This window comes from Pleurodeles waltl, chromosome 1_1 (genome assembly GCF_031143425.1).
Source record: "Pleurodeles waltl isolate 20211129_DDA chromosome 1_1, aPleWal1.hap1.20221129, whole genome shotgun sequence".
Taxonomy (NCBI): domain Eukaryota; kingdom Metazoa; phylum Chordata; class Amphibia; order Caudata; family Salamandridae; genus Pleurodeles; species Pleurodeles waltl.
Window position 1 is genome coordinate 381500655 of NC_090436.1, and position 27186 is coordinate 381527840.

Below are 27186 nucleotides of genomic sequence, written 5' to 3' on the forward strand. Positions count from 1 at the left end.
AGGCACAGGAGAACTGTAGCCTTGGACGAGATCATCTCGTCCAAGGCACCCAAGAGCCACGGCGGGACAAACAAACACCGCGGCGGTCACCGCCAACAGACAGGCGGGAGACAATGTACCGCCCACCCTATCACAACCCACCAATCCGCCACCTTTTCTGGGGCGGGAGCCCCGCCGATAAAAACACGGCGGAAACAGACTACGAACGGGAAAACGCTCACCTCTACACACTCCACGAGGAATCTGGACAGCATGGAACCAGAACTACACATCCTACCAGCTATTGTCTACCTGCTCCTCTACCAGGAGCACGAACGCCGGCGCAGAAGACAACGGTGAGTACTGCACCTACAACACAGGGGAGGGGGGAGGAGAAAAGATTACGGGCACACACATACGCGACACACCCACCCTCACCCACAACTACCTACACATCAATGCAGAGCAACAACTCAGAGTGACACCCCCCGGAAGAATGCAAAGACAAAATAAAATGATCATGAAATTCAAATATATTGTAAGGCTACGTAAAAAATTTTTTTCAAACATCTATAACTATATACACATATGTAAATTGTCCTGTCCAAATTGGGTTTCAGTCATTGTACGTGGGCCGATGGGCCTCAACACATGGGCAAAGCCCACACAGGAGACCCGAAGCCATTGGAGAGAACACTGCAGGGGCATCAGATAGAAAAACTACAGGCACCTCAGGGGGAAGGGAAGGGGAGGCACCTCAGCCACATGAGTCCACGACGCCAGATCCACGAGGGGCCTCCATGCCCACTGTGCCATCCTGGGGAGTGCAAAGCCACAGTCTCACAAGTCTCTATAGTGGGTGGCTTGCCCACTGTGCCATCCTGGGGAGTGCAAAGCCACAGTCTCACAAGTCTCTACAGTGGGTGGCTTGCCCACTGTGCCATCCTGGGGAGTGCAAAGCCACAGTCTCACAAGTCTCTACAGTGGGTGGCTTGCCCACTGTGCCATCCTGGGGAGTGCAAAGCCACAGTCTCTCAAGTGGATTACAGACTCCACTGGTACTGGAGGAGGCATGGTGCCCAGAGTGCATCGGGCAGCCCTGCCCGACACAGATCCGGGCCTGCCCCTTCTGCCAATGGGCCAGCGGTGCTTGAGACGGCGGTGCCCACCGGAGCTGTGCTTGAGACGGCAGTGCCCAGCGGAGCTGTGCTTGAGATGAAGGGCCCAGCGGAGCGGTGCTTGAGATGAAGGGCCCAGCGGAGCGGTGCTTAAGATGAAGGGCCCATCGGAGCTGTGCTTGAGATGAAGGGCCCAGCGGAGCGGTGCTTGAGATGAAGGGCCCAGCGGAGCAGTGCTTGAGATGAAGGGCCCAGCGGAGCGGTGCTTGAGATGAAGGGCCCAGCGGAGCGGTGCTTGAGATGAAGGGCCCAGCAGAGCGGTGCTTGAGATGAAGGGCCCAGCGGAGCGGTGCTTGAGATGAACGGCCCTTTTCAGCGGTGCCTGTCTTGAAGGGCCCTGTTCAGCGGTTCTTGAGACGGCGGTGCCCTGTTCAGCGGTGCCTGTCTTGAAGGGCCCTGTTCAGCGGTTCTTGAGACGGCGGTGCCCTGTTCAGCGGTGTCTGTCTTGAAGGGCCCTGTTCAGCGGTGCTTGTCTTGAAGGGCCCTGTTCAGCGGTGCTTGTCTTGAAGGGCCCTGTTCAGCGGTGCCTGTCTTGAAGGGCCCTGTTCAGCGGTTCTTGAGACGGCGGTGCCCTGTTCAGCGGTGCTTGTCTTGAAGGGCCCTGTTCAGCGGTGCTTGTCTTGAAGGGCCCTGTTCAGCGGTTCTTGAGACGGCGGTGCCCTGTTCAGCGGTGCTTGTCTTGAAGGGCCCTGTTCAGCGGTTCTTGACACGGCGGTGCCCTGTTCAGCGGTGCCTGTCTTGAAGGGCCCTGTTCAGCGGTTCTTGACATGTGTCTCCAGGGCACCATATCCGGCCAATATATGGAGTTCACTCGCCATCCGACTTCTCGCTTCCGGGGCCCTCCTGTGCTGGAGTCCCGGGCCCGTGGGTGTCCTCCTTCACACCCGGAATGGGGCTGGTGGGGCCCTCCTGGGCACCTCGCCTGCTGCCGGACGTGTCAGCCGTGCTGCCCTTGCCATCCTTCCGTGGTTCCCTGTGGCCCTTGCCTCCCTTTGTAGATGTGCCAGGTGGCACCCCACATCCTGACGGTGCCAGGGTAGTGCCTTTGGAGGCTGCCGTCTCTGACCTCTCGCGCCGGGCATTGCCTTTCTTGGTTTTCTTCCCAGGGGGTGGGCTGGCTGTCCCTTTACTGCTGGCCGCTGTTGCTGCCCTTGAAGGTGGTGGACTCCAATATCCCTGTACTATGGACCTTGTAGGTCCAGGGGTTGTGGTGGCTGAGGTGCTGATTGGACTCTTACGAGATGGAGGGGGTGGGTCAGGTGATGGAAAGAGGTTAATTTTGGACAGGAAAAACTTTTTAGGAGCAGTGGGAAGGGTAGGTGCAGTGGGTATGGGAGTGGAGGAAGAGAAAGAGGATGTGGTTGTAGGAGAGTCAAGTGTGGTATCTTTGGGTGCAGGTGCTTGTGACGGAGGCTGTCGTGAGGTGGATGGCTGTTGGGTGGGTGGCTGCCTGCGTTTGTGTGGTTTGGAAGAGGGGGTGACAGACACACTGGGAGAGGACACAGGGGACGTGTAAATGGCAGTGGGGGTGGTGACTGCACGTGTGCGGAGTGTTCTGGTGGGTGTGCTGGTGATGGACGTAGTGGCTGATGATGTTGTGCATGCAAGTGTGAGTGGAGACGTCACAGGGAGGGAGGAGGGAGACGAGGAGGAGGGGGACACAGAGGAGGCAGTGGCTGTTGGTATGTCTGCATGTGGCTGTTGCTTGTGTGAATGCTTGTGTGATGTGTGGTGCTTATGTCTGGATGAGCTGCCCTTGGGTATTGAGGTGTGTGCAGGCTGGTCTGTAGGTGTGTCTGGGATAGGCAGAGGATCAGGGGAGTGGGACTGGGTGGAGGAAGTTGGAGGAGGGAGGCAGGAGACAGGGACAATGGCTGCCGTCAGTGCTGAGGCCAGAGCGTTGAACGATCGCTGATGGGCAGCCTGACCCGAATGAATGCCCTCCAGGTATGCATTGCTCCGGTGCACCTCCCTTTCTACCCCCTGGATGGCATTCAAAAGGGTAGACTGCCCAACAATGAGCGTCCTGAGGAGGTCAATGACCTCCTCACTGAGGGCAGCAGGGGTAACTGGGGCAGGGCCTGAGGTGCCTGGGGCGAAGGAGATGCCCGCCTTTGTGTGCAAGCGGGCACGGGGCGATCGCAGAGGGGCTGCTGGGAGGGCGGAGCTGGTGCGCTGGGTGTACCTGTTGTTGCGGTGAGCACGGATGTTGCCGCCACCACAAGGGAGCTCCCTTCCGAGGACGTGTCTGTGTCGCTGATGTCTCCACGTGTCCCCGTTGTGGAGCTCCCCTCGCCCTCCGTCTCACTGGTGAACTCCGAGTCGGTTGCATGGCCCTCCAGGGCCATGTGAGATGCAGCTCCCTCGTGCTCCGATACCACTTCTCCTCCGCCTGATGATGCTAATACACACATGAACAGGAAGAGCAGCAAAAAAGGCGGGGGGTAATGAAGACATGTTGAGTGCATCCATTGGCAACACAGTTGGCGGAGAGGACAGACACAGAAGCCCCCTGCACTACGCCGCGCACTTGGGGTACACTACTCAATCATTGGGACTTGGCCTACAAGCCTATGGACAACTACTGCACACATAGGTGACACAGGGCCATGGATAGCTGTACTTGGCACCCTACAGAGGTGGGGGGCGGGGGCACAGGGCCATGCCTTACGGAGGAGCCTAGCCTACAGAAATCGCCCTGGCCTAGGGATACCCACAGCCCTCCTCCCCCACCCAGGTGCCTCCACTGCGCGCAAAGTCAGCAGAATGTGTTTGTACTCACCCCCTTGTGTCTGCTGTGATGTCCTCACGCGCCCATCCAAATCGGGGTAGGCCACCGCCAGGATCCGGGACATCAGGGGGGTCAATTGACGACTGGCACCCCTCCTACGTTGGGAGGCCATCCCCAGCAGAGCCTCCGCGGTCTTCCTGCTCCCGGGGCGGATGTCCTCCCACCTCTTGTGGCAGTGGGTGCCCCGTCTGTTGTGGACCCCCAGGGTCCGGACGTCCTTGGCGATGGCACGCCAAATGTCGATTTTCTGGTGGGCGCTGACCTACGTGACATGTACAGGGAGAGAAGAATAATCATCACCTTCTGCATGCTCGATGTGAGTGGCCCCCCATCCCCACCCTTGCCATGTGGCACATGCTCTCATCCGTTGTTTGATGCATGCCTCAATCGCTCCCCTCCCCACCATCTTTCATCCACCCGACTCAACACAGGCATTGCCCCCAAAGCATGCTCCCAGTGTACTTACCTGTTGGTCTGGAGGACCGTAGAGTAGCGCATACTGGGGGAGGACCCCATCCACGAGTTTCTCCAATTCTTCAGAAGTGAAGGCAGGGGCCCTTTCCCCAGTCGCAGCAGCCATTGTATCTTCCAGACCGAGGTCACAGCAGCACTTGCAGTATAGGTCCTCTCCTGTGGATGATCAGGTCTCGAGTGATTAAGCAGATAGAAAATGGCGGTCACGTCCGCGGCGGTGCGTACCGCGGCGGTGAGTACTGCGACCGCCGTCGCACTTCGTCATTGGCTCCTGAAATGCATAGGGTTCAATGTTAACCAATGCAGCTTAGCGCCGCGGTCTTCGACCGCCTACCGCCACGGTGTGCCACGCCAGCGCATTGACCTCACATCCCATTGTCGCACTTCACAGGTCAGGCAGCCGCCATTTCAAGGGCCCACATGGCTTAATTTCTACTGCGTCACACATGCCTAGGCCTTGCATCGACACTCATACAAGCCATTCAATGCATATAGAATCGTGTACTGTGCAAGCTGTGGGAACTTACCTGTGGGTTGATTGACTCTGTGCTCGCTGTTGTCCTTCCTAGGCACCGTCCGCTGGGACTTGCGAGGAGATGGAGGAATGTTCCTCTGTACAGACCGCTGGTGGACCTGTCGACAATGGAGGAACGACATGTCATTCTGACATACAGGCTTGACCGAGCCACTATACATGAACTGTGTGCCCAGCTGGAGGCAGACCTAATGTCACCCATCCGCCAACCCACAGGGATCCCCCTCTAGTGCAGGTGCTGTCAGTACTCCATTTCTTAGCAAGTGGGTCATTTCAAACAACAGTGGCCATTTCATCAGGGATGTCTCAGCCTATGTTTTCCAAGGTGTTGTCCAGAGTGTTGTCTGCCCTGCTCAAACACATGTGGAGATACATCGTTTTCCCTGAGGTGGGGGATTTGCCTACAGTGAAGGGTGATTTCTATGCCCTTGGACATATTCCCAACATCATTGGTGCCATTGATGGGACACATGTGGCTTTGGTACCCCCCAGTGAAAGTGAACAGGTGTACAGGAACAGAAAAAGTTATCATTCCATGAATGTCCAGGTGGTCTGTTTGGCTGACCAGTACATCTCCCATGTAAATGCCAAGTTCCCTGGGTCAGTGCATGACGCGTACATCATGCGAAATAGCAGCATCCCTTATGTGATGGAACAACTACGGAGACACCGTGTGTGGCTAATTGGTGACTCAGGTTACCCTAACCTGTCGTGGTTACTGACCCCAGTGAGGAATCCCAGGACAAGGGCAGAGGAACGCTACAATGAGGCCCATGGGCGAACTAGGAGGATTATAGAAAGAACCTTCGGCCTCCTGAAGGCCAGGTTTAGGTGCCTGCATATGACAGGTGGATCCCTAATGTACTCACCAAAGAAGGTGTGCCAGATCATCGTGGCCTGCTGTATGCTTCACAACCTGGCATTGCAACGCCAGGTGCCTTTTCTGCAGGAGGATGGTCCAGATAGTGGTGTTGTAGCAGCTGTGGAGCCTGCGGAGAGTGAAGAGGAGGAAGACGAAGAGGATGACACAGACAACAGGGACACAGTGATACAGCAGTATTTTCAATAACACACAGGTAAGAATCAACACCGGCATTTTACATTTACTTACAGTCTCCTGCCTCTCTACTGTCTGTCCTTTTCAACCAGTGGATGCTAACAGAGTTGTGACTTTCCCTTCCAATTTCAGAGATGTGGGCCCCACTGCGCGACCTCTGCTTTGTTTGCCCATGGACTACAGCTGTGTGACAGTGGTATGTTGTCATCACAATGTAACTGGTCATTTTTGCACGTTTATGTCTAATACATATTTTCAATAAAACAGGCAGACTCCAGATTATTTGTGTGCAATAAGTGTGTTTATTAAAGTGCTCAATTTTGGGACATGGTTGAAAATCTGTGATGGGTGATGGTGGAGGAATGTCCATGGCAGAGTCCAGATTCTCAGTCTCACAGGTGCATTGTCCATATGCCTGTGGAAGGTGGAGCAGGGGCAGTTTAAGGTTGGACAGGGTGACAATGTGGGACAGTGGGATGACATCAGGGGGTATCCTTTCCTGGCGGCGGTCTTCGACCGCCTACCGCCACGGTGTGCCACGCCAGCGCATTGACCTCACATCCCATTGTCGCACTTCACAGGTCAGGCAGCCGCCATTTCAAGGGCCCACATGGCTTGATTTCTACTGCGTCACACATGCCTAGGCCTTGCATCGACACTCATACAAGCCATTCAATGCATATAGAATCGTGTACTGTGCAAGCTGTGGGAACTTACCTGTGGGTTGATTGACTCTGTGCTCGCTGTTGTCCTTCCTAGGCACCGTCCGCTGGGACTTGCGAGGAGATGGAGGAATGTTCCCGTGTACAGACCGCTGGTGGACCTGTCGACAATGGAGGAACGACATGTCATTCTGACATACAGGCTTGACCGAGCCACTATACATGAACTGTGTGCCCAGCTGGAGGCAGACTTGATGTCACCCATCCGCCAACCCACAGGGATCCCCCCTCTAGTGCAGGTGCTGTCCGTACTCCATTTCTTAGCAAGTGGGTCATTTCAAACAACAGTGGCCATTTCATCAGGGATGTCTCAGCCTATGTTTTCCAAGGTGTTGTCCAGAGTGTTGTCTGCCCTGCTCAAACACATGTGGAGATACATCGTTTTCCCTGAGGTGGGGGATTTGCCTACAGTGAAGGGTGATTTCTATGCCCTTGGACATATTCCCAACATCATTGGTGCCATTGATGGGACACATGTGGCTTTGGTACCCCCCAGTGAAAGTGAACAGGTGTACAGGAACAGAAAAAGTTATCATTCCATGAATGTCCAGGTGGTCTGTTTGGCTGACCAGTACATCTCCCATGTAAATGCCAAGTTCCCTGGGTCAGTGCATGACGCGTACATCATGCGAAATAGCAGCATCCCTTATGTGATGGAACAACTACGGAGACACCGTGTGTGGCTAATTGGTGACTCAGGTTACCCCAACCTGTCGTGGCTACTGACCCCAGTGAGGAATCCCAGGACAAGGGCAGAGGAACGCTACAATGAGGCCCATGGGCGAACTAGGAGGATTATAGAAAGAACCTTCGGCCTCCTGAAGGCCAGGTTTAGGTGCCTGCATATGACAGGTGGATCCCTAATGTACTCACCAAAGAAGGTGTGCCAGATCATCGTGGCCTGCTGTATGCTTCACAACCTGGCATTGCAACGCCAGGTGCCTTTTCTGCAGGAGGATGGTCCAGATAGTGGTATTGTAGCAGCTGTGGAGCCTGCGGAGAGTGAAGAGGAGGAAGACGAAGAGGATGACACAGACAACAGGGACACAGTGATACAGCAGTATTTTCAATAACACACAGGTAAGAATCAACACCGGCATTTTACATTTACTTACAGTCTCCTGCCTCTCTACTGTCTGTCCTTTTCACCCAGTGGATGCTAACAGAGTTGTGACTTTCCCTTCCAATTTCAGAGATGTGGGCCCCACTGCGCGACCTCTGCTTTGTTTGCCCATGGACTACAGCTGTGTTACAGTGGTATGTTGTCATCACAATGTAACTGGTCATTTTTGCACGTTTATGTCTAATACATATTTTCAAAAAAACAGGCAGACTCCAGATTATTTGTGTGCAATAAGTGTGTTTATTAAAGTGCTCAATTTTGGGACATGGTTGAAAATCGGTGATGGGTGATGGTGGAGGAATGTCCATGGCAGAGTCCAGATTCTCAGTCTCACAGGTGCATTGTCCATATGCCTGTGGAAGGTGGAGCAGGGGCAGTTTAAGGTTGGACAGGGTGACAATGTGGGACAGTGGGATGACACCAGGGGGCATCCTACTCTGTCTTCTTCCTAGATCTCAGGCCCCGCTTGCGGGGTTGTTCTTCTTCTGCAGGAGGTGGGGTTCTGGTGGCAGGTTGTTGCTGTGTCGGGGCCTCCTGTCCACTAGCACCGGCGGAGGTGGTAGGCTGTTCCTGGTCCATACTAGTGACAGGGGCCCTTTGTGGTGCCACATGGTCCCGCAATGTGGTGACAATCTGGTTGAGAGCCACAACGATGGTGCCCATTGCGGAACTAATGTTTCTCAGTTCTTCCCTGAACCCCATAAACTGTTCCTCTTGCAGTACCTGGATCTCCTGGAACCTGGCCAGGACCGTCGCCATCGTCTCCTGGGAGTGGTGGTATGATGGAGGTGAGGGCCTCGTGGAGAGTGGGTTCCCTTGGCCTGTCCCCCCCCTGTTGCACAGCAGCCCTCCCAGTTCCCCTGTTTCCCTGGGCCTCTGTCCCCTTGATCGTGTGCCCACTACCACTGCCGCCAGGTCCCTTTTGTTGTTGGGGTGGTGGGTTCACCTGGGTGCCCTGTAGTGGTGGACACACCGCTGATTGACGTGTCCTGGAGACAGAGGCATGGGCCCGCTGGGTGGGTGCTGTGCTGGTGTTCCCAGAGGGGGGTAGGTCTGCTGTAGCCTGTGGCTGTCTGAGGGGAACCGACTGTCCCGAGGTCCCCGATGGGCCGGGCTGGTCATCTGGGTCCAGGGAGACAGAGCTGCTGTCATCACTGAGGGCCTCTTCTGGGGGTGGGATGGACATTTCCTGACCCTCCTGGGCGGTGTGGTGGCGTTCGGGTCCTGCAGGGGTCTAAGAGTATGGTTATTGCTTCTGTGTGTGCCATAGCGTGCAATGGGTGGGTTCCCGTGTACCCCAGTACTGGCATTCCTTTGTAGGGGCTGTGGTGACGGCGGTTTGTGGGGGAGATGTGTATGTGCAGTGGGCATGCTTAGGTGATGGCTGTCAATGGTTTGTGGTGGCATGCAGGGTTTGGTGTTGGGATGGGTGGGTTGTGATGGTGAGACATGAGCAACGAGGATGTGTGATGGTGGTGGGGGGGGGAAGGTGGGGGTATGAGTTGGCATGCTGGTGGGGTGGGGGGGATGAAGTAGTGGAGATGAGACTTACCAGAGTCCATTCCTCCGCCTACTCCTGAGAGGCCCTCAGGATGCAGGATGTTCAAGACCTGTTCCTCCCATGTTGTAAATTCTGGGGGTTGAGGTGGGGGTCCGCCGCCAGTCCGCTGCACCGCGATGTTGTGCCTGGATACCATGGAACGCACCTTCCCCCGTAGGTCGTTCCACCGCTTCCTGATGTCGTCCCGATTTCGTGGATGCTGTCCCACAGCGTTGACCCTGTCCACTATTCTTTGCCATAGCTCCATCTTCCTGGCAATGGTGGTGTGCTCAACCTTGTCCCGAAAAGCTGGGGCTCTACCCAAACTATTTCCTCCACCATGACCCTGAGTTCTGCGTCTGAGAACCTGGGGTGTCTTTGGGGTGCCATGGGGTGGTGTGGATGAGGTGTGGGGTGGTGTTTGCGGGGATGAGTGTGGTGAGTGTAGTGGTGTGTGGTGTTTTGTGCGTGGTTGTTGTGTGGGTGATGGTGTAGTGTGCCTCTGTGTGATGGTGTTCTCTATTCTGTGCTGTCTCTCTCTGGGCTTCTTCTCTGATTTGTGGTCGTAGGGGTTTGTGGGTGATGTGGGTGTGTGTTTTATAGTTAATTGGGTGTGTGGGAGTGTTGTGTGTATGTGTCTCAGGTGTGTGTATTTCAAATTGTCCAATGTGGCTGTGTTTTGGAGCTGTATGTGTATTTTGAGCGCAGCGGTGTGTACCGCCAATGGAATACCGCGGTTGAAAGACCGCCGCGTGGATTCGTGGGTCGTAATGGCATGGGCGTTTTTCTGTTGGCGTGACGGTGGAGGTTTGGTCTTCGCCAGTTTAACGCTGGCTGTTGGTGTGGCGGACTTTTGTTGATGTCGGGTTTTTGGCGGTTTGCCTCTTGAGGGTCAGAATGACCGTGGCGGTTTACCGCGACCGCGGCGGTGTTGTGGCGGCCTTCTGACCGGCGGTAAGCGCCTTTTACCGCCGTGGTCAGAATGACCCCCATAGTGTTACCCCCTCATCAGAAATATGCAACAGCATACCTGGATGATATTATGATATACAATCACACCTGGGAGAAACATCTAGAACACTTTTCAGAAGTCCTTCAGGCCCTCCAAAAAGCCGGACTAACCGCTAACCCAGAAAAATGTAACATAGCGAAGAACTTGATTAAGTACCTGGGTTATGTGATAGAGAAAGGAATAATCAAACCACAAATGGATAATGTGGAGGCCATCAAACAGATTCACATCCCAAAGAATAAAAAAGATGTAAGGGCCTTCCTAGGAATGGTTTGTTACTATAGACAGTTTATTCCCCATTTTTCTGCCATAGCTGCTCCTCTCACGGCTTTACTAGAAAAAGGACAGCCAAACCACATAGCCAAACTATCTGAGCTAGAATATCAACGATTTATGAATCTTAAATCTCTACTTACCACGGAACTGATCTTGCGCTGTCCTGCTTTTCAGAAGCCCTTTCAGTTGCAGGCAGATGCTTCGGATCAGGGACTGGGGGCTGTGTTATCCCAGGAAGGGGAAGATGCACAGTTCCATCCGATTTTAGAGAGACACTATCCTACGGTTGAGAAGGAATGTCTAGCTATAAAATGGGCCATTGAATCCCTTCAATATTAGCTCTTAGGGAGATCCTTTACGCTCCTCACTGATCACACCCTGCTGACCTGGTTATCAAGACTTAAGGACACGAACGCCCAGGTGCTACGGTGGTTCTTCTTGTTGCAACCTTTTATGTTCCAGATGAAGCATTCCCCAGGATCCTTACTTTCCAATGCGGATTTCTTATCCCGATACCCTACCGATTCGTGGCTCCAACAGCCACTCGCAAGGGAGAGCGAATGTGAAAGGGCACAGGTAAAGGGGACTCGGGTGTAAAGTTCACTTGGGGCAATCCGCTTAACACCAGACCTTGTTTACATCCAGCATGGCCTGACGGGAACGAGGTGCTGAGAGGAGACATGCCCAGACCCGGGAGGAGCGACGCCGGTGATGGGAGAGCGAGGAGGAGGACGCGCATTCTGGAGGAACGGGACAAGACACAGCGTGGTGCACTCGGGCCGGAGAGGACGGAAGGCGAGCAGAAGGAGGAAGTGACGGAAGGAGGACGCCACACAGAGCAGAGTGCGTTCATCAAGAGGAGGCTGAGAGGGAGAGTTGCAGAGGAGGAAGCCAGCCACGTTCCTGGAGGAGCGTGGCTTTTCCAGGTACGAGGGTGGGCATGGGAAGGAGGTATAATTATCGGAAGGAGGGAGAAGGAGAACTGGTATGGGGTGGAGAACGCACTGGGCACTAATGAACTAAAGAAAAGGATAAGAGCACGAAGGCACGAGGTGAGGGAAGAAAGGTGTTACACATATGTGAAAAGAAAACAAAGATAAGAAAGAACAATAAACAATTCACATATAATACTAACATAGAGAATATCAAGAAAATAAAGGAATTAACCAGTGCACAACTCACCCAAAGGCACAAAAAAAGGATAAAAGAAATCCTTTGTGGAAACGACAAGTATAAAGAAAGTAGCAAATAGCCCTGTACTTACTTACTAAAGGCCTAGTATTTTTATTCCTCTCTCCCTTTCTTGGTCTGGATGACGTTCCGAAGCGTTGGAACAACAGTAGTGGGAAGAAGAACTAAAAGAAGATACGTGAGGGACTTACTAGAAGAAAAGGAATAACCTAAGCACATAAATAAAGACTGGAGAATGTTCTGACCAATAGGGTTAAGGAAAGAACGATAAACAATATAGAGAAAGAAATAAAGACGAATACCAAAAGACCCTTAACTAGTATTCTGACTTATTACTTACCTGTCACAAACTGCTTATCTTTCAAAACAACCTAGCATCTTTTGAACATTGTCTGATCTCTCGAAGTATGTGTGGGAAAGAATTGCTTTTGAATTCTTTGGACCCCTTGACAATGGACATCACCTGATGGTCGTCATTGATGTGTACTTTCACTTTCCTTTGGCAGAAGACCTCTAATCAATCACTTAGGAAAAGGTTATCAAGAGGTTAGATGGCCGTTTTGCAACATGTGGTGTTCCTTGAATTCTCAAATCTGACAACGGTCTTCCTTTCAACAAGTTGAGAATTCAAAGAATTTCTTAACCATCTCAATAGTAAGCATCAGAAAAGCACTCCTCTTTGGCCACAAGCATATGGTGTTGTAGAGCATTTTATGAGCACACTGAAGAAGGCAGTTCAGAATGATATACTGGAGAAACATGACCTAAAATCAGCTCTTCATTCTGCCTATCTGTTGACTCCTCATTCAACAACAGGTGAAAGTCTTTCCACCCTGATATTCGGTAGAGCCATGACAACCAAGCTGCCACAATGGACCAATGAAAGATCAACAAATGATGGTAAACTTCATCACATACATTTGTATCTCAAGCACAAGATGAAAATGTATGCAGAGAAATGCTGATGTGCTAAGAGCACTGTGTTTACAGAAGGATATCGAGCCCTAGTAAGACAAAGGAAAAATACACAAGTCTGATGCTCCATTTGATGTTGAACTCTTTAAAGTTATGACTAGTAAAGGACACATGGTGACTGCTCACCGTTCTTGAAAATCCATTACACAATATTCTTCGCACTTCAAGCATCTACCTCATTATTCGCCAATTCCAGATGTCAGAAATAAGCCTGTTTCATCTGAGACTTCTCAGAGCACCCACTGATTGCACCTGTTTATATATCACCAAATGCCAGTCATGAACACCTCTCCTATCTCTTCGCAGCCTCATAGGACATGTTCTGGGAAACTAATTTGAGCTCCACAATGACTTACTCAAGTATTGTGATGTATATGTGTAATATTTGTACTTTTTATTTTACAAGGGCGGAGATATAGGCCCTCATTCTAACCCCGGCGGTCTCAGACCGCCGGGGCCAGGGTCGGCGGGAGCACCGCCGACAGACCGGCGGTGCCCCGCAGGGCATTCTGACCGCGGCGGTTTGGCTGCGGTCAGAAAGGGTAAACCGGCGGTCTCCCGCCGGTTTACCGCTGCCCTTAGAATCCCCCATGGCGGCGCAGCTTGCTGCGCCGCCATGGGGGATTCTGACACCCCCTACCGCCATCCTGTTCCTGGCGGTTCACCCGCCAGGAACAGGATGGCGGTAGGGGGTGCCGCGGGGCCCCTGGGGGCCCCTGCCGTGCCCATGCCAATGGCATGGGCACGGCAGGGGCCCCCGTAAGAGGGCCCCACAAAGTATTTCAGTGTCTGCCTAGCAGACACTGAAATACGCGACGGGTGCAACTGCACCCGTCGCACCTTCCCACTCCGCCGGCTCAATTCTGAGCCGGCATCTTAGTGGGAAGGTTGATTTGCCCTGGGCTGGCGGGCGGCCTTTTGGCGGCCGCCCGCCAGCCCAGGGCAAATCCCAAAATACCCTCAGCGGTCTTTCGACCGCGGAGCAGTATTTTGGTGGGGGAACTTCGGCGGGCGGCCTCCGCCGCCCGCCGAAGTTAGAATCACCCCCATAGTGTCTTGTGACTTAGAGATGACAGGACCCTTTTTGTTCCTGACAGACTCTAGAACTGTGATGTAAGTGTTCGGGTGTGGTGGACAGAATTAATGATTTTGAAAGTTGAGTTCACGGTTACACGCTGAGGAAAAAAGACATAATACCAAGCTCTGGGTGTGGTGTAATCATTTTACAAGTACCGAGGCTGGGGAGGACACTACACAAGGGCCTGTGTTAATTGAGAGGTCGGTGCATGAGCATAAATTCCTTAATTTATTGGGTATTTCTACATTTTTTGATGACTGGTTTGTGATAAATGTAATCTTTTTAGAGATCACGCTGAGCAAGTCTCCTGTACCTCATTGCAATGGGTTTGCATGACTGGGTCCACTTTTACTTTTGTTTGGGAGGCTGCATATTTTTGTTGTTTCCTTCTCTGTTAAGGTCTGCCTCTTTGAATGGGAAGGAGCCAATCAGCAGGGAATATTTGTATATCTTTCGGCTGTTGAGATTGCGCTGGTATGTTTATTTTTCTTTGATGTCTGCTTCTTAAATGCAGTATCCTTGGCCTGTGTGGGCTTGTAGAAGCCTAAAGGCTTCCCCTTTCTCCTTGTTAGAGCAGTGCCAAGGGTGAGAAAAGTTTATTGGAAGCTGTGGTGGATTGCTCTGAGCTGAGGCTTAATGTGGGTGTGTATATATTTTTTTAATACATATTTAAGTATTCCTGCATAGAATAAGTAATGGGACAAGGAATGGCTGAAGAGGTAATGTATGAATTACTTACCGGTAATCTTCATTACTTCAGTTCTTTATTACACGTTCCATTACTTACATTTCCACCCTCCCTTCTTGGTTTGGAAGTGTTAGCAGTAAGACTGGAAGCCTCTTTCCCCTTTAATAGTTAAAGGGGGCTGGGTTATCTTCTTCATTTGTTTTCTGAGAGGTGCTTGATAGGGATGAGGGGAGTGAGGATTCCCCTCAAGAATGCATAGAGTAATTAATGCGCTGAGGGATAAGGAACTGGAGTAATGAAGATAACCGGTAAGTAATCTAGACATTATACAACCTGTCATTTATCGTGCATCAGTGAAACAATTTCCCCAGGGAATTTGAAAAGTAAATTATGAGAAATTCCTTATCTCCCATTTAAAGGTCAGTCACTACCATATCAGAAGCAGAATTTGAAGGAAGTTGTGCTTGCACACAATGAACATGAGTGGGCTCTGAAAGAAGAAAACATGAGACTCCGCCAGAGAATACAGTATCTGAAAAGCAAATACCAGCATAAGTAAGTTTCCACTGAAGCTTTCCTTACCCACTCACCTGCTTTGTTAAATCTGTTTATTGAGACTATGCACAGCAACAACAAACCTCAATTAGTTCACATTTCTACAAGGTCTTAGGCACCACCCTTTTTCCAGAGTTGCTTCTAATTTAGATACTCCCAAATTAAATTGATGACATCTTTAACAGAATACCTAGAGGTCTGGGTGGGGGTGGTATGGCTGGGGTGGTGTTTAGCAGAGATTTAAAAATAAATAGAATAATATCACAGCCATACTGTCTCTTATGGGATAACGCCTCCAACTCTGACCACGATCATGCCAAACACCCATCCATAACCTCTGGGGCACAACATCATGCAAATGAACAGTTTAGTTAAGTCAAGAACTTCATCATCAGTATGCTACATAATATCCTTCGCAGCCTCATCAAAACTGACAGCAGTGTCAGCTCCCTGCTTGCTGAACTTAATCTCACACTTCAGATCACAACTGACTCCCAAGCCTGATGAAAGAAACTACAGATCATAAAGCAAGCCCTCCGCATCATGGTAGGCAAGAACACACAGAAGTCAAATGAACCAAAAGTGGATGGGCGAAGCTCGGATATTGAACGCAGCTTCAAGAAGGCATGCGCAGGCCTCTGTGCATTACTCACAGTGCTCAATACAGAAGAGACCAATACTACATATTCCACCTTTATCATCTGTGAAGTAGCCGAAAAAGGAGCAGTAGAAAATAAACATTTAAAGCAATTAAACATTAAGCATTACATGATCCAGCTTTTAATTTGAAAATCCCTTATGTCTTGGCTCAAAAAAGTCTCAACAACAAACAAAATGCAAAAAAGTTGAGTTTAGATTAAACATGCTTCTACATATCTATAATACTAACTATGGGGTGAAATAACTAGGATTACCAAGGCGCTCAGGATTCAAAAGGACCAAAGATCTCAAAGTAAGAGGGAACCTGCACGAGGGTAATCACCCGACCCTCCAAAAGGTTCCAAAGAGAACCTACAACCTAAACACATCAAAGTGCGGTACCCCTCATGTAACAATTAAATGGATTGTAATCTGAATCCTTGAGTCCTAGTTTTACCACCAATGCAGTGGACAAATCATGGTTATCCACTGGAATAGTAGGTTTCTATAAGTGCGGTAACTGTGGGGTGTGTCGTTGGGCATGCCATAATATTAAAGATCTGGCACACGGTGGCAAACACTACATAATAAAATCATTGATAAATTGTAACACTACCTTTGTGATATACATAATACGATGTAAATGTTCTAAAATGTATGTGGGAAGTACAATACGTGCACTCAAAGTGAGAATAGGCGAACATGCTCGGGCTCTGAAGAATTTGGATATTAGATACCCAATTGTTTCACATATTATGGAATGTGAGTCACAGATGACCCATAAAAGCTTTGAGTTTTTTGGACTTGAACACGTTCATAGAGACCCAAGAGGTGGTAATAGAGAATTGGCCCTTCGGCAAAAAGAGGCATTATGGATTATGAGATTTAGGACTGTTGAGTGTGGTCTTAACACGGATAGGGAACTAGAGTTTTTCTTGGGAAAATGAAGAGAGGACTGAAATGACCCGTTTGTATCACATTGGTACACTGTATATTGTGATGTCTGTAACAATTAGAATTTTTCTTGAGAAAATGAAGAGGTTCTGAATTGTTTTTTTCTGTGGGGAAGTGATTTTTATTCAGATTACAATCCATTTAATTGTTACATGAGGGGTACCGCACTTTGATGTGTTTAGGTTGTAGGTTCTCTTTGGAACCTTTTGGAGGGTCGGGTGATTACCCTCGTGCAGGTTCCCTCTTACTTTGAGATCTTTGGTCCTTTTGAATCCTGAGCGCCTTGGTAATCCTAGTTATTTCACCCCATAGTTAGTATTTTTGAGTATAGGGAGGCTGCTCGGATTGTGACCATAATTTATAGTTACTGCAGCATGGATAGAACTAAAGTAGCTGAAGAGCTGTTTGATAGCCTCGCTAGAGGAGTTTTTTCCCCTGGAACCTCTCGTAATAATTCACTTGTACGTAATGAAGGCTTGAAAAGTAAATTTATGAGATTAGAAAAATTTAAGAAAAGTGAACTATCCAAATGGTGGGATGGGACCACACTCAAACAATATAAAAAACGTAATCGTATTCCCGTGGGTTAAGGTCACAGATTTTTCCAACATATGATGACTTAGATTCTGACCTACTAGCTCTATGGTATGAAGAACTCACGACTGGTTCAATGAAACTTATGGACATTTTAATTACGAATGCAGAGAGGAAAGTGAGTAAGCTACAAGCTGAGATTAAGGATCTAGAAAAGCAGATTGAAGATTTGAATGTAAAGGAAGCGACTGATAAGAACTACAAGATTTTAGAAGAGGTTTTACTCAGATTCCAAGAAGATATCACACAAAGGAAAGCTCGAAAACTTAAAAGGGATGAAAGGGATTACATGACAGGAAGAGTTTTTACTTTTGCTAGCAAATATGACCATCTGATACACAGTAATCTGGTGTCCAGTAAGTCTAGTATCTCTAATATTTCTGATGTGACATCAAACAGCACTTCTATAACCAGTGACAGTGAAACAGAAGGGGCAGCAAGCACAACAACCCAGGGTCAAGATATTAGGGATGGGAATACTTTTTTACAAGAACTTATGAGGATGAAACGGGGCAAATTTATGCAAAACAGAGAAATAAGAAAACAAGGAGAGGTAGCAGAGGAACAGGGAGTAAGGACAAAAGAAATGGACGGAGTCCAAACGAGATCAAGGTACAAGATAACTTAGATTGTGAAACATCCTCATCTATAGGTGTCATCAATCTTTCTAAAATGGAGTTAAACACAGGAACCATTACTCTTTTAACTAAGGGACTTAATTTTTGTCCCAGGAATTTGGGTGATCCATGTAGATCAAAGATAGACCTATTTAAATTCGTTCGAAAGTTAAAATTAAAAAGGTATTTTCAATTACATCCGATGGAGAATCCTTTACTTGACATACCCACTGTTTCATTAAGCACCCTTTCAATTGAGGAAATACGTGACACCGCACTTATTTTATCTATTGCGGAAAGAGACCATGACCCAGGTATGTTTCCAAAAATCCTACAGGAATTGGAAATTGATCCAAATAGGAGTGTCTCAAGTGGTTTAAAAAACAAATCTTGCTGGACTTCGAGGTCTGTGGGCTTTAACCCCTTTGATAAATTTTTCGATTTGGTCTGCCATGATTTTGAAAAACATTTGTTGAAGAACAAATACAGACAATCTATCAAACATAACTTGAGCTTGGAAGAAACAGCAGCACTTAATTTACTGAAACAAAAGAAGGACATCATCATTAGACAGGCTGATAAGGGAGGCAACGTGGTTCTCATGGACAAGACTGATTACGACAATGAGATTTTGTCTCAACTAAATGATACTATGTGCTATGAGAAGATTACTGGCAATCCAATTCCGAGTTTAGTGCGTACTATCAATGGGAAGTTATCTGGATGGAGAGATCAAGGGTTACTTAGTAAAGATGAATTTCTTTACTTGAAGGTGGATCATCCTAGATATCCATGTATTTATACCTTACCTAAAATACACAAGGGTCTACCCTTTCCCCCGGGTAGACCTATAGTGTCAGGTTTATCAGGACCTACTGAGAAGCTCTCTGAATTTGTGGACTGTTTTTTAAAACCATTGGTGTGCAACCTTCCGTCTTTTATCAAGGACACCACTCATATTTTTAGCATTTTAAACGATTTGGAGTGGGACAGTAACATGTTACTGGTCACTCTGGACGTAGTGGCCCTGTATACTTGTATTAATCATGAATTGGGACAAGAAGCTGTTCAGTTCTTCTTGAACAAGAGATCTGCAAGTTTGTGGGAACACACTATGATGGTAGTGGACATGATTAATGTGATCCTAACTAACAATGTTTTTGTGTTCAACAAGGATTGGTATAGACAAAAACAGGGTGTGGCAATGGGTTCCAAATTTTCCCCCTCATATGCGAACTTATTCATGGGGTGGTTCGAGCAGAAATGGATTTGGGGCCCGTTGTCCACTCAATGGCAAACATATATATTATTTTGGGGACGATATATTGATGATTGTTTTTTAATATGGACTGGCGGTGAACAGAAGTTAATTGAATTTTGTACCTTTTTAAACTCAAATACTATGAATGTACAATTCACGTACCGCTTTAGCGCAGATAGTATTGAATTTCTGGACGTAGAAGTTTACATTGCTGAGGGTAAAATCCAGAGTAGACTTTTCCGCAAAGCGACCTCCTGTAACTCTTTATTACATGCTGAGAGTGCTCACCCCAGACACCAAATAGCATCAATCCCTTATGCCGAATTGGTAAGGGCCCGACGTAATTGTAGTGTGAAAGAGGAATTCTTAAATCAGGTGGAAGATATGAGTACGAGATTTTTAACACAAGGGTACTCTAAGAAGGTGGTAAGGAAAGCTCAGATCAGAGCTAAAAACCTTGACAGAGGGGATACTTTGAAAAACAAGGGCCCCATTAAAAGGATGGATCATGATTCCAAAGTACGATTTATTACAGATTATAATGACGCTTCTTTGTTAATGGTGAAATCTATGTCCAAACATTGGGGTATTTTATCACAGGAACCTTCACTGAAAGACTTCATATCTGAAAGAATCCTAACGACATATAGGAAAGGCAGAAGCTTGAAGAATCTTTTGAGTCCTAGTTTTACCACCAATGCAGTGGACAAATCATGGTTATCCACTGGAACAGTAGGTTTCTATAAGTGCGGTAACTGTGGGGTGTGTCGTTGGGCATGCCATAATATTAAAGATCTGGCACACAGTGGCAAACACTACATAATAAAATCATTGATAAATTGTAACACTACCTTTGTGATATACATAATACGATGTAAATGTTCTAAAATGTATGTGGGAAGTACAATACGTGCACTCAAAGTGAGAATAGGCGAACATGCTCGGGCTCTGAAGAATTTGGATATTAGATACCCAATTGTTTCACATATTATGGAATGTGAGTCACAGATGACCCATAAAAGCTTTGAGTTTTTTGGACTTGAACACGTTCATAGAGACCCAAGAGGTGGTAATAGAGAATTGGCCCTTTGGCAAAAAGAGGCATTATGGATTATGAGACTTAGGACTGTTGAGTGTGGTCTTAACACGGATAGGGAACTAGAGTTTTTCTTGGGAAAATGAAGAGAGGACTGAAATGACCCGTTTGTATCACATTGGTACACTGTATATTGTGATGTCTGTAACAATTAGAATTTTTCTTGAGAAAATGAAGAGTTTCCGAATTGTTTTTTTCTGTGGGGAAGTGATTTTTATTCAGATTACAATCCATTTAATTGTTACATGAGGGGTACCGCACTTTGATGTGCTTCTACATATCTAATATATTTTTAAAAATAAAATGAATTACAAATTAATTTGGAAAAGGTTTTATTTTTAAAAGTAAACTACAGGATGGGGTACTACAGGATGAAAAATATATAGAAAATTTGATAGTTTTCGGTGAAAATTATTTCTTATAATTCGTTTTTTTATAATGCAGAGAGTCGTAACTGATGAACTACTCATGTTGCACCTGAAATTATTTACTTAAGACAGTGGTTCCCAACCTATCGTCTGGGGACCCCAGGGGGTCCACAAAGCCTCCTCAGGGGGTCCGCGACGGCTTAGCAAAATTAAATAATTTGAACAAGTTAATAAAGTGTGTATAAATAAAGTGGCTAAATGTACAACTGAACATTTTAAGTTTCCAGGTAATGTCAAAGAATTTGAAAGTGGGGACTAAAAATTTAATTTGTATCCTCAGATTAATTTGTGAGAGCCATGCAGGTGCATCAGACATAATATAGTATGGATGATGTGTAGCTTCAATTGAATTTAGAAAAGCTCTAACCTTCCTAGTAAAATTATTATTATTTTTTATTTATATTTGTTTGCAAATTAAATAAAATGTGTTATCATTTATGTATGTGTAGATGAATGCTTGTGTCTGTATTTTCTGTGTATTGTTTTATTTTTCAAATCATTAACGTTTAGGCCGGGGTCCCTAACTTCCAGTAATGACTCAATGGGTGGTCCCCGTGATTCCAGTAATGATTCAGTGCGGGGTCCACCAGTTCCAGTAATGATAAAGTGGGGGTCCACAGCAGTCAAAAAGTTGGGAACCACTGACTTAGGTCATTTAAAAAAGTAGATAATGAGAGAAATAGTTATGCTAAATGTTCGTGCAAGACACTATTATATCTAATATCGATGTAGTTTCTGATGTTCTGTTCAACCACATCCTGCTCATTCTTCCTCCCAATCAGTGTCCCGCTGATAAGCCATTTCTCCCTTGTCTCTGCAGAGCACCAAGCTAATGAGGTAAAACTGATAGTGATGTACAACAGTTTTAGAAAGCCTGTATTGTGAATGAAGCTTCCACCATGTACCCAAAGTATAATTTTCAAGGACTTCCACTGGAAGTGGTGGTGTGGACGTGCAGATTCTATGAGCCATTGTTAGAGGATATATCATTTTGTGTTGTTCATCTTCAGAGAGTGGTTTCTCAGGGAGAAGGTGGAAGATTTATCTTACGTTAGAAAGTGGGATAGTTTTACTCTCTTCTTAAAATACGTGGATGATTCTGATTTGCCCATACGATCCTAACCATGATCATATTGTGCTGAATTTGCTAAACCTATTTTTAGAAAGTGTGATTTGTGTATAAAAGTTCTTGAACTTTAGCTGTACAAGTTTAGTCTGGGTTTAAGCTTTAGTTAGGCTTGGGTTTCTGTTTGATTTTACAGCTGTCATAAGGACTGCTGTTCCTGGAGACTTTGATATTCTATGTCCATTTGACTTAGACTCTCTATGGAATGTGTCTATACTCTTTATGAGTTTGACACTTAGAATACTTACTTGATTTTTGTTACTAAAGATTAATGCATTCTATGGTTTTGTATTTATTTTGTAACTCTGTATTTTGAGCCTTTATGGCATTTCATGCATAGTTTCTCTATACTGCCTAACTTTTCTGTATTAAAAATGCACTTTTTGCTTTAGGTTTGGCCTAGAACTCAATTCTTTACACTTCCAATATTTATTTCTGTTTAACTCCGCTAACTTGTATTATTCTCATGAGGAGTCTAGTCTCTAAACCCTAGATCAACTTGAGATGCTGGAGCCGAATTACATAGGTAAATTTTATGGTGATCAAATTTTGGATTTCAGATGATTTTTTGGGGTTCCGCTCCCACAGGGCTAAAGTAAGGTTATGGTGAATGTAAAACTTAGAATAAGAAATTGTTTTATAGTAAGGGCTAAGTTTAAAGTTTATGGTAAGCGTTAGACTAAGTGCCAGGCTAAGAGATGGGATTAGGGTGAGAGATGCGGTTAGAGTGAGGTTTACGGTTAACAGTAGGTTTAGGGACAAGGTATCTAAAAGCATTATGCTAAGTGGATAGTGTGAATATTAGGGTAAAGATTATTGATGGGTGAGGGTTAGGATTAGGGTCGTAGTAAAGGCATGGGTTAGGTTCAGGTGCTAATGCCCCTAGAGGGATGGGTGAAAGGTCTGCTAACTAAACAATAAATTATACCCTAAATGTAACTCTGTGTCTACAACAGCAAAGCCATCCTGTGAAATTATGAGAAAGGCTTTACTCATAGGCCTATATAATCTGAATACTATTAACTTTTCATACTGTTACTGATGTCATACTGTAATCTACTTTAGCTAATTAGAAGCATCATTTATTTCTTCTTTAACCAGGGTGCAGGTGCATGTGTCAAGGTTTTATGATAGAAATTGTATTCCCTTCTTGAGTTGAATCAGTAACAAATCATGTGCACCATTACGCATGCTTCACCTGCACGGAGCCTACATGGAGTCACTAGTGCAATTTATTCTTTTGACTTACTATTGTACAATGTCTGGAGGGGCCTGGCTCCTGTGCAAAAAAATACAAGAACATAATAAAGAAAAAATAAATACATATGTTCTTTATCTAAACAGAGATTGTCAAGTCACTTTTGAGCAAACGTAACCAACAATAGATGTCTGTATGGTTATGTACCAGCTCTGGTAATTTACCATTAAGTATTGTGTATTTTCCTGTAATTGCTAACACTTTTTAGTCTGAGAATTGGGATGGACTCTGGTGTTTTGTGTGGCCCTGATCCTTAAGGATCTCTATGCAGTCTCTCACTCCATTCTTCTTGATTATCTTGATGAATGCCAATTTGTGAAATCATTCCTCATGACCATGAGGCAAGCTTTTCTAGGATACTTCTTCAACATCTTTGAAAAGCTCTTTGGCAAGACAGTGTGATCAAGTTACTCTTGATTCTGTTCTTTATATTGATTTAGACTGGCAGATATATCTCATTGTGTCCTGCAATCTCCAATGTAGAACTTAACCCTCTGAAATTTCGGAATCCAGTGAAAATCTCTCTTTTTAGTTGTTAAACTGTGCCTGACTGAAATTCTGCTATTAGTCTGGGTCTCTGCAGCACCAGGGTACCCAGCTTTGGATACATGTTTACTTTATGTCTTGAATAGAATAGAACAGATGATCATTGTGTACCAAGTCCCAAGCAATTCGATATCGAGGGCCAACCAATCCAGTTCTAACTTTTGTTTTTGTCACCACTTTAACTTGTTTCCATATCTTCTGCTATAATCATTCAACGACACCCTCTGCTTGCTTCGTATCCTTGATAACTCTGCTTAAACTCCAAGCCTAAAATCACCAATTTGCTAGTTAATGGCACAAGTATTAAGTAGATTAAAAGTTTCACAAAAGAGTGAGCCCAAAGCATTCCACAACAACTTAAATCACATAACAGTCTGGTTACAACTCTACCTCCAATCATTAACCTCGTCCCCTCAACTCTATAAAAGCTCCTCAGCATTTTAACCACCTTTGTCAGATAGTGGTCCTCGTGTATCTACTCTGCAGTCTTGGGAGGAAGGCACATAGCTGGTTCAGTCAGCCTACCTTTGTGGTCACACTTTCAGTGGTAAGACTGCTTTTCTTATTGTGTTTCATCCAGTGCTCTCTTTGGAGATAGTTGAGTATTCCCTTCTCTCCAGTTAATTTCTTTGCCTTCTTTGCCTGTTTTATAATTTGTTCTCTAAATAGCATTTTCAGTTTGTGAATTATGCATGCTTGGGCTGTTGTGTTCTCATTAGATTTAGGCCTTCCAGTTCTGTACACACTGTCCATTTTCAGCACTCAACACAGGGTAAACACTTTTCATAGTACCTAGAAGAAATCATTATATTTTGTCCATAAGCTTCTACCCGATAAACCTGCTAAATATATTTTGCTAATCCAACTTTTTGATTCTTACTTTCAGGTTTTCCTCTGGAGCCCTCTAAGATTACAGTATTTAGCCGAAGGCCTGGATTAGAATCCTTGGTTAGGGCTCTTTTTCTGACTTCCTAAAAGATGTGAGGTCTTCATCCAGAGAAGGAAAGATTCTCACCATTCCTTAAGTCTCCTTAACCCAATATTTTGCAGATTGTCATTGAGACTGATGGATATTTCGGGTCAGACAAGCTTTCCTTTTTATGGATCGGTAGTGTTTCAGCCCCAATCCATGTTAAAGGTATCAGGCCCCATCAACCAATACCTTGGCCACAATTGTATAGAAGGGGCTTATACTGTTATCTCTGACTTAAACAAATTGCCTGGGGACTTTTTCCATAATAATTTTTCTACATATTATGTTGAGTTGATTTGTGTCTTTTTGGACTTTGAAGTGTCAAAATTATTCACTGTTTATAAGTGTATCATGAAGCCATGCTGTTGGTTTTTGCTAAGTGTAACAAATTCATGTTAGCAATTTTACATCATTTAGATATATGACTTTGAATACACTAAATGTTTATGATTATTGTTGTGTGTTGTCGATTTCATTAGTGTGTCTGGGGAATGCTGAACGAGACCCGCATTCCTATAGATTTTTGTAGATCAACCATTGATCATTCAGTTGTAGGTATGGCATTCAAACACCACTTTTCACGCAAAGTAATTGTGATACCAATTGAACTCATTGTAGTTGATAATATCGAATACCCAGGTTCTGAGGGACACAGGGAAACCCCATTATTGTGATGGTCTCAGTGAGATCTGGCTGTAGTTGATGTTGCCATATCAGGCCAGCTTTATAAAACATCAACAAATAGGTGACGGCATTCGATTGGGCCTCAGCATAGGCGACAAGGCAACAAGCATGAACTCAGAGGTACTTCTCCTCTTGGCTGATGCAGAGAAGGCCTTTGACCGGGTCAACTGGTTACTCCTTACAAAGACACTGGACAAATCCCCCTGGGCTCACAGGTGAAAGCACCTGTACTGGCCAATTATGCTCAGCCCTCAATAAAAATTAGGATAAACTCCAACCTCTTTGAGTTGATACCCCTTACTAGAAGCACACAGCAGGGTTGTCCCCTCTCACACCTGATTTGTTCCTTCACAATGGAACTTATGAATGACCAAATTATGGCTAATTTGTCAACTATGGGCCTACTGACCAAACGGAAACTGCTAAAATTTGCATTTATTTTTTCAGACAACGTTCTTTGTTTTTTTACCAATCCGGTGAGCTTTGTGCCCTCACCTTTGGCAGTGTTAGAGTGCTTCGGCCTAGAGGCAGGATTCCAATTGAATTGCCAGAAATTGACTTTTATAGGGGTGGGTGGAGACTGTGCCACAGCCAAGGCGATCACAGCGCAGAATGGATTCAGACTGACACCAGAGGGAATCTAATACCTAGGTATCCCTCCCTCACTGGACTGGACGGTTTCATGCAACATCCTGCCATTTGTGAACACACTGTTTAAAGACCTATACACATGGGGCAGGTTAGAGATTTCTTGGGTAAGCAGGATTAATTGTGTGAAAATGAACGTCTTGCCCCAAGTCCTATACCTCTTCCACTCCCTCTGGTTCGAATTACCCCAGATACTTTAAAAACTTTACATAGGAGGATGTGAGCCTTCATGTGGGATGGGGGACTGACACATGTATCCAGAGCTTTATAATTGGGGAGCCTGGATGAGGGGGGGGGGCTAGCAGTGTCCGACATTGTATGATACCTATTGGCAGCACAGATTTCCCCAGCACTAGTGTGGTGTTCTCCAGATGCGGACTCGCCTTGGAGCCAGATTTAGCAAGAAAACTGCCCACTCCCCTTTCACCATTTGCTATGGTTGAACCCATGGTCCAGAGGCTGCACACTTGCCTTGAGATGGTCCACAAACGTGACCCTACACTAATGGACAAAGGCCAGAGGATGAGGGGGATCTTGATGTACCCTTCACCCCTCACCCCAATGATAAAGAACCCAGTGTTTCTGCCGAGGATAATGCACAAACACTGCCAATCCTGGGGTGGGGCGTTATGCCTGCAGCAATGATATACAGAGTGCTTACACAAGATGAGAGTTCAATGCACAAACGCAACTTTCAGTTAGGTCCCTGAGATCTCTATTAGATTACACAGCTTCTATATCGTGCCAGACAACCTGAGGTTTGTGTGTAAGGAGCGCGTGATACAACAGTTATTGAAGACGTGTTCGGAAGGGAATACCTCCAGGATGCTGTCACGTCTCAACGAAGCTTTGACTAACACTATTTCCATGACACAACTTCCATATACAGGCAAGTTGGAGGAAGACCTAAACTTAGAACTAATGGAGGGAGATTGGATACTAAATATGGAACAAGCCGCTCAGTCCTCCATATGCCTCCAGAATAGGGCAAATGCCTTTAAGATAATGTTATGTTGGTATTTGCCCCTCGGAAGCCTCAAAGCCATGACTAAAACCCTTGACATCAGATGGAGATTCTGTGGAGAAAGAGGGATGTATCATCACATGTGGTGGGAATGCTCACAAGAACAGAGATTTTGGGTTCAAGTCATAGAAGTAATAAGGGATATCATGAATGTCCACCTCCCC

General features: G+C 46.4%; 1 protein-coding gene across 1 annotated transcript in view; it reads left to right on the top strand.

The window, feature by feature from the left end:
* Positions 1-27186, top strand: part of LOC138264479 (uncharacterized) — a 182715-nt gene that overhangs the window by 101567 nt on the left and 53962 nt on the right. The window contains exon 4 of the mRNA XM_069212585.1: positions 15039-15174. Within this exon, the coding sequence (XP_069068686.1) occupies positions 15039-15174 (136 nt within the window). The remainder of the gene's footprint in view (positions 1-15038; positions 15175-27186) is intronic.